The sequence below is a fragment of the Castanea sativa genome, chromosome 2 (assembly GCF_040712315.1).
Source record: "Castanea sativa cultivar Marrone di Chiusa Pesio chromosome 2, ASM4071231v1".
Lineage (NCBI taxonomy): Eukaryota > Viridiplantae > Streptophyta > Magnoliopsida > Fagales > Fagaceae > Castanea > Castanea sativa.
Genome location: NC_134014.1, coordinates 52914260 through 52923080, shown reverse-complemented (window position 1 = coordinate 52923080; position 8821 = coordinate 52914260). Strand labels below are relative to the sequence as shown.

The following is an 8821-nucleotide window of genomic DNA, read 5'->3' as shown; positions in this document are numbered from 1 at the left end:
CGCCTATAGAAGGGCGTAAAATTGGAAGTCTAACGTTCCTTTGACAGTTTCAAAATATTTTTTCTATAGCGCGTGATCAAAATTGACAAAATAAAATCTTCGGTAAAGTATATGTTAGTAGCTAGTTATTTACAAGACTTAATTGCTTAGGAAAAGTGCTGAAAAAGTAACATTTGTTCACCATTTTGACAATAAATTTCGAACAAAAAGGAATCCAACCACGTAGTCTGAATCTTTTAAAAAGTAGACACCTTGAGCTTGAATTTGCACGAAAATTTCGAATTTTTCGATCCAAATCAAGTGAGCTATTGCCATTTGAATATGCCCCATTGAGCTACCTGAAATTCGGATTCCACCTATGGGCGAATATAAGGGCATGACATTCGATCGATCGAAATGAACTCTATTGTTGGTAATAATACACAAAGTAATAAAGGAAGAATAAGAATAACACAAAAGACAAACATAAATAGGTAACTTGGAGGTATAAAATTGTTATTCTTAGACAATATTTGCCCCCACACTCTTGTTGCTAAAATGTTATCGCAAACTTGTCCCCAAGATACAAATTAGTTGTTGGATTCTACAATTAGCAATTTTGAAAAATAACCATTATTGTTTGAATGCTCTTTTCAATTAATCGAACAGGAATCAAGTAGCGATCGAATCATCCAGCAACTATAGGATTGTTTTCTTCATCATTTTGATCGTTTGAGCAAAAGCTTCGATCGATCGAAAATCCTTTAGTTCGAATTTCACTTAGAAAATTTTTAAACTTGAATTTTCACTTTGTGCATTGTATTTGATCCACCCATTAGACACTGGATCGTGGAGCATTACTTTAGTCTTCCATTTTTTTTTTTTTTTGGTGTGGGATAGGAGGATTCGAAGTATTACTCTCTAGAGTTGAAATATACATGTAACTAATGTAAGGCTAATAAGTCTAAATATATAAACACTTTTTTTTAATTAATAAAAACTAATATTGTCTATTGTGATTTTTGATTTGTGATTAGTGTCTAATAAAAATGTTGTTATAGGTGGACTAATCTCTCTCTGGCAATTCATGTTGGTGAGTTGTGTTTGTGCCATGTTGATATAAATTTATTTGAATATATGAGTCAACACAAACACAATTCATTTAAAGATTGTGCCAAAACCCTTCAATCCTAACATGCCATTTTTTTAAGTAGACTGACACAATATGACCCACATAACAAGTGTAATAAACATTGTCTTGGATTAACACATATTTGACATATTTTAACTCGTTTAGTAAATAAGTTGTGTTGGGTTGACCTTGATAACACCCATTTTAACATATCAAATAAGCCTTAACCTTTTCACAGGCGCAATTAGTTATAATTTAATTTTAAAATGTGTGTTCTATTTTCAAGGAATTTAAAATTAAATTTGACATTTCTAAATTTTACCTTTTACATTCTAAATTTTTTCATATTATTAAATCATTTTCAACTAGATATCAGTAAGGTTATTTTTGGTAATACAAAAAAGTGGACACGATTAACATAAACTATAGTTATCATTAGCAAGAAAACTATTTTTGTTACATAATTTTAAGCACATATATTATAGTATCAGGTTTTCCAAATGGAAATTTGATAAATCTGATTCGACCGAAGTGTAGTTTTGCCCAGTACATTGCTTTCACAGTCACCATTGTGGTGTTGTTCCTCACGTTGTCTCCACTTCGCGTGCTGCCATCCCTCGTCCACCTCCTTGTGGTTTGTTCCACAAGAGCTTTAACGAAGATAATACTCATCAAATCCATTTATAAGAGCTATTGAGATATCCACCAAAATTGACGGAGATCTTGAGGTTTCCATCATCTTGCTTGCTTGTAATGTTGACGTCGCCTAGATCGCTAACATGGACGAGATGACATGTTGGTTCGATTGTTACCAGATTGATCGACAACCTACATATCCATGGTTGGCAATGACTTTAAACTTTAATGCTTTGTTTGGTTACAAACGAAGGGAGAGAAGAGAAAAGAAATGAATAGTAGCAAGGAAATGAGAAAGAAAAGAGAAGAAATTAATTCTCTTGTATGTTTGGAAATAGGGAGAGAAGTGAAAAGAAAAGAGAAGAATGTATTTCTTTTTCTTTTGTTTGGTTTGCCATATAGAAGGAAATGAAAAGAAAAAAAAAAATATATATATATATATATTTTAATTTTTATGCTCATATAAATATACAAGATGCATAAAAGTTATAAGCAAATATGTAACTTCATGTCATATTATATTATTTATGTGGGCTTCATTTTTTAAAGCGATTTTTTCTCTTCAAATCCATCCAATTTGGGCGAATTGCAAATATGTAGGTCCAGGAGAAATGGTTTTTTCTATGATAACCAAACAGGAGAAATGATTGCATTTATTCTCATTTCTCTTCTTTTTCTCTCTTCTTTAGCCTTTCCAAACACACTGTAAATGTCTTCGAATCCAACATGATTGATGCCATTGGTAGCTACGCACCCACAAAACACCAAGTAGTTGTTGATTCATATTTGTTGCATCGTGAAGATGGAGATGCTATCATCGTTTGATCTACCCTTCCACTAGGTGTGCATTTGCTAGGACCATATGATCATTTTCACAACGAGTTCAATGTGGAAATAGTGTTAAGGATATGGTTGGGTGTTGCCATCAAATGAATTGATGACGATGCAGATCTAACCGCCTATGCCATTGAGGATGTTTATATGAGTTTTTAATTGTTTTTTTAGTTTTGTTGAGAAGAAGCTGATGATTGTGAAGCTAAAGCCGACGAGGGGCCACAAAATATAAAGTTGCCCCATGATAATTTGACTACAAATATTTATTTTTTACTAAAACATATCGGAACACACCATTTTTTTTATATGTGGAAATTTAAAGAAAACTGCCATGTTGCCTTTCATGGGATAAAATGGCATATTTTAAGATGCAGTGAATGAAGAGTGTTATATAGACAATGATAGCAAATTTAAAAGATTAAATTGAAAAAAATTAAAACTTCAAAGACTAAAATAATAATGGAAAGAAAATTAATGGGTGTATAAAATGGAGTTTAGATAAAAGATCTGACTCCAAACCTTTGCATGCAAGTTACATTATTACCACCCTAGACCAAAATTATACAAAGAGAAAACTTTTATATGGAATATATTTTAGCCGATGTGTGATGCGAATATCATATACTATAGCTTTTTCAACAATCATCATAGTTGTTATAAAAAAAAAATCATCATAGGAGGTTTTTTTTTTTTTCAATAAAATCCGGAAAGGAAATCTTGAGAATTTGCTGAGAGAGTATATATATATTTATTTATTTATTGACCAGTCCGCGTAGCTACAGAGCATTAAACATGAATGGACCGCATGCGTGATTAAAGGCGCTTGAAAGGGTCTGATATGTACTTTCAAGTTTCAAAGCATTGAATCAATCATGAAAAATGCCTGCCTCCTCATTGGTTCACAAAAAAAGTTTGAGTGATGTTACTGTGATATAAGTAAGCATCCAATTAATTTAATAAGGAATAAAGTTTTGGACAGAATATTCTCACAATATTTTTCTAACAAAACTTAGGTAGTGGGGCATTTGTATCAGAAAATGCAAAATAGAAGAAATATTAATTTTACACATTCAAGCTCCAAAATTATACACATTAGTCAAGATAAAAATGTGTAAATTTGTAAAATTGTTGTTTACTATGTAAATTTATACTAACGCTATTTACTTTGTATTTAGTTTTTTATTTTCCTTTAGGTATCTTGAAGATGAAATAAATGAATCTCATCAAAAAAAAAAAAGATGAAATAAATGAATGGATGATAGTTGTTGTGTGTGAAGGAAAAGAAACAATAAAAAAATGATATTTTAATGTAACGTGGTATAAAATAGATAATCTAATGTGAGATGTTTTGAAAAGTGAGTATGTAAAATAGAAAAGTAAGTTTTTATACTAAAATAGACATAATTTTTTTTGCACGAGTTGATATGAATACTCTAAACTTAGTAAAAAAGTAATATTAACGGTGGATTTAGACAAAAACTAATAACAATTTATCACTTAAGTTTTATTGCGAAGCTATTGTGTTTTTTTCCCCCTAATATGTGAAGCTTTTGTGTTCGTAACTTGTAATGGCTTACATAAAACTACTTTTTAATTAATTAAGAAGAAATGAAGGCACGTTAGAAGTAGAATTCCTTTCCCTCTTTCCTTGTATAAGTGTTTATTTTTAAAAAATAAGGTAATTATCTCACATTTCTTAAAAAAGTGTATTGCGTGTAGCATAATTTACTCTATCCTCTCTTAAAAGTTATTATAACTTTTAACTTTTTAATGAAGTTGTAATGTGTTTTTATACTAAAATCTATTTTCTTCCTTCTTGTGTTTTGTTTCTTAAAAAAAGAAAAAAAGGACTGAAGGGTAATTTAGCCATTATGAATATTCTCCTTTTCCCTCTCATATCCATCGCTTTTTTTGATTTCCCTCTCCTTTTAAAAATTAAAAAAAGTCAGAAAAACAAGGAAACCATATCTAATATCAATATCTTTAGCCACGTAATCTGCGCCGTCGGATCGGGACAAGTGACCTAAGCACTAATTGGCCCACTCCCCCAGCGGTAAAATCTGGCCAATGAGAGAAAGACACGTACACAAACCCCCAAATGCAACACTATGTTTTCTTCGGTTTTTTTGTTTTTTAGCAAACTGTTGCTAGAAAAATTTTGGCGGGCAAATTCGTGAATTTCAAATAAAGACCAAACCCTAGCGGCCCTCTCGCTCTCTCTCTCTCTCTCTCTCTCTCTCTAACCCTCTCTCTTTCTCTCTCTACAAGCTCTCTCTCTCTCTCTCTCTCTCTCTCTCTCTTCTCTCAAATTTTCTCTAGGGTTTCGCCTCGAAATCCAGGCTTTTATGAGGTAAGAGTTTCTCCGATTTTCTCGCTTTGATATGATTTTTGGGATTATATTTTCTCGTTTCTGTTTCGTTCCGATCTCTGACGAGCTTTGATTTCTGCGATCTTATATTGTGTCTTTCGCTTTCGATTTTAGTTCAACGGTCGGGTTTTCGCGATTGCGAATGCGATCGAATTATTCTTAGGGTTTTCTGATGAATTTTAGGGTTTCGTGATTGCAGAGAAATGAATTGAAGATCGCTGTGGAGATTCTTTCTCCATTTATTATGTAAGCATCGTTATACACATTTAAGCTTATTTGTTTTCCTTCAAGTTTCAAATGGTTCATTTCTCTGAGCAATATTAGGGTTTTTGCTTATCATTTATTTAATTTGCATTATGTTTATCTGAATATGGAAGATTCCTTTTGAATTTTTATATTTCAGGTTTAATTTAATTGGTAGTTGATTAAATTCAAAATTGAAGATTTTTGGAATTAAAGAACAAAATGGGCAAAGTGTCCCCAAAAGAAAGGGAATCGAAGAATTCTAAACATAAAAAGCGGGTACGGGGTTCGAGCAACAAGTATTTGAAGCCAGGTACTCTTGCTCAGCTTCGGTACAGCAAGGCTTCGGCGGCCAGGTCTTGTACCGATCTTGGGAGGAAAAGGGTGGCTGTGTTGGATACCAAGAAGTCGGAAAGAAATCTGGCGCTTGAAGACAATGTTATTGATAGAAGTCCTCTAATGCTGTCTCCTGGGAATTTGGTTAGGGAGAGCAGTTTACTAGGAACACCCAAGGTTATCGATAAAAGCCCTTTAATGCTGTCCCCGGTGAATTTGATTAAGCAGGGCAGTTTCTTTGGAACGCCAAAGGTTATCGATAAAGGCCCTTTAATGCTGTCTCCTGCGAATTTGGTTAGGCAGAACAGTTTCCTAGGAACACCCAAGACACCTCGAGTTGAAGATTGCACGTCCGAGTCACGACTGGAGTCACTTCCAATGGATTTGCTGGTATTCCTTATTTGTCTTACATTTTTGTTTCTCTGTGTTTTTCCCCTTAAAATATTTTGGTTATGTGTTTGCTATCTTTTTTGGAATCCAACCTTCTATTATTGTCGTGTTCTTCTTGTGCATGGTGATCGCCTGTAAATGGTCTAGACTTATGCTCTTTTTATTAGTTTTGCAAATGTGTGTTCGGGTGTGTCTGTTTATCTGTATACCCTCCTATAGAGGACTGTATTCATTTAAGATTTTGATTGAGACAGTAGTTATTGCACAGACTATACCATGATAAGTTGTAATGAACACTAGGATTACAGCATACATGTGAGTAGAATGACGGAAGGAAGGTAGAGGTTTATCGTCTAGACTCTTTTCCTAGAAGTTATTTTAATTTCTTTCATATTTATTCTCTGTTTTGCATTGTCATTATCATGTATTACTCCATACATTTTGAGTTTCTTAACACGTTGAGCAAGGTCTTTAGAGTTGAACTGAGTATATGGTATGCGGCTATATCTATTTTTTCATGGTCAAATCCAGTTACTGTGGTTGTTTGTTTGATTATTTTCCACTCTTTTTATGTGTGAGGCGAGGATGATTTGTCTTGTACCATAGGTGCATGCTTTTTCACAGAAATGTTCTATATTCTGGATATGTGAGGATGTGATTTGATCTTTTAGAAAAGATTGGAAAGTACTCTACTTAATACTCCTTAAGTTCTTTGTTCTATAGTGAGCTCAAGCAGCGCTAGAAGGGAATCCTTCTCCTCAAAGGATGAGGGCAAGGCAGGTTTCATAAAAGAACACTATTTTAATAGTAACTTCTTAATAAAAATTCTGGAATAGTTTTGATTTTTATTCTTTACAAAAACCTAAGACTGGATCTTTAATTTTATGCCCATAAATTTCCAACATGTACACAACACTTTCACATATCTTCTTGTGTCATGTTTGTAGGTTTCTGTATGTTTTCCTGTTGTATGTATTGTGCACATTGCGCCCCTAAATACGCATGTGTAGTTCTTTTTTGCTATATGTGTTCTTTGTGTGTGTGTGTGATATTCTTTTTTTGAGCGACTGATTCCTTTTTCTTTCATGAATTTGAGGTTAAAATACTTTGCCACTTGCACCATGACCAACTGAGGGCTGTTTTTCATGTTTCCCAAAGAATTAGAAAAGCTGTAAGTACATCTCTGTCTCTCTATTTGTGTTTGTATCTGGATCAATTATGATTCTGAGCTGATGGATGGTCCTGTTTATACTGCTGTGGACAGGTTGTGATTGCAAGACAATTCCACTTTAATTATACAACTCCTGATCGTTCTCGACAGGAGATGTTAAGAACAGTAACCCCACAGCCAACAGAACACTGGCCTTTTGTTAGGTGATTATCTCAAACTTTAAAATTGTGTTGTCATTTTCTGTTAAATATCTATTTCTGCTTTTAATGCTTTTCCTTTTTTTTTCCTCCCCCTCATTTACCTGTTCAAATGATATTTTTGTAGCAAGGGAGATGGGAAGGGTATATGGATGCGAAGCCCACATACCCCAAAAGCACCAAGGCATGGTCCTCGGCCACCTTCTCGTCTCAAATTCTCTGAGATGAGGCAGGTTGCAGCTGTTCTATTCCCCGAATCAGCTTTTCCTTCGAGATGCATGGTGCCGTCTGCATTGCCAAAGCCCCTATGCAAATCCTTGGCTTCTAATCGAGTTCTATTCTATGAGGATGAGTTATGCCAGGCTGTTGCTCAAAACAAACTCCGTTGATTTCATTCTGGTTTCTTATTGCCTCATGTTCCTCTGTATATAGTTTGTTTTGATTCTCTATAGGTGGTCATAGTCAGGTTAGGGATTATGCAATTTTGTAGTTTTGTTGGGGCAGTTTTAGGTGATATGAAACTTAAGATTTGTGTTAGGGTTGGAAGATTCAGATGATGGTTGTGGAATAACGTATTTCAAACTGGTTACTTGTATATTGCCTATATATGTTTGAAAGAATTGTAAGTTGTTTCTTAGCAGGAAATTTGTTGTACTGTTATTTTCTTTGTTAAAGCAGTATGATGTTTGAAGGTCCTGATCTAATAATGCTGCTGCTTGTATTATCCATGTTTTTTTTTTTTTTTTTTTTCATGTTCTTGTTGGTATTGTGTGTTTCCAATATTTATTCTTTAAAGATTTGAAAAGGAAGTAGAGATGCTAGGAGATGGTGACTGTTAATGGACCTTAGAGTTCAATTCTAAAAGAGTGATTCAACTACTGGACTTGGGTAACAGCTTTAGGGCTGGGGCTGCAAATAGGTGGTCATATAGCTGAGTTTGTGTCTTGTGAATAGTATGCTATGCTTCGATTTTATAAACTCAAAAGTTTAACTAATTAAACCTTAATCCCAACTTTTTCTAAAACCTATAGGCTTCAGATATATTGCTACAGGGGAAATTTCGAAGGAATTACCCAGGGCATGTTTTTATTATTTGTTTTTACATTTTTCTGAAGAAGAAAGCATACTGAAGATGATTACATGCAAAGTTAAAGAGTAAGATTTAGGCAAGTGGTCACTTCTACTATTGTGTTCTATATAGAACTGTTGCTTGTGGGATATTTCCTCCTCTTTTTCCAGTAAAAGCCTTAGAGGCTATTAGCTAGATCAGCCAGTTTGGTATTGCTGTTATACTCTTTATCTGTTTTTTTGATCTGCGCTAGACTTTTCTTTGGGGAAATAGTGAAAAAAAAGAGAGTATATAATAAGCTAACCACTAAAATTCTAGGAATTCTAGGGTACAAACGCGTAGAAGTGACCCAATATTGGAGTGAATCACAAGCATTAAAGATAGTGACGATGGTCACTTTACAAGTATAAATGTTCGTAGGGTGTGGGAGCAAGGGCTAGAGTTCAAGTCTGCAGAAGGGAGCTTT

General features: G+C 33.9%; 1 protein-coding gene across 1 annotated transcript; it reads left to right on the top strand.

The window, feature by feature from the left end:
• The first annotated feature begins 4716 nt into the window (after positions 1–4716).
• Positions 4717–7931, top strand: LOC142623927 (F-box protein At4g35930). Its single transcript, XM_075797414.1, has 6 exons — positions 4717–4931; positions 5149–5195; positions 5353–5918; positions 7015–7089; positions 7183–7292; positions 7414–7931. Exons 3-6 carry the CDS (start codon positions 5415–5417, stop codon positions 7673–7675), a joined length of 951 nt encoding a protein of 316 aa, XP_075653529.1. The 5' UTR covers positions 4717–4931; positions 5149–5195; positions 5353–5414; the 3' UTR covers positions 7676–7931.
• The last annotated feature ends 890 nt before the right edge of the window (positions 7932–8821 follow it).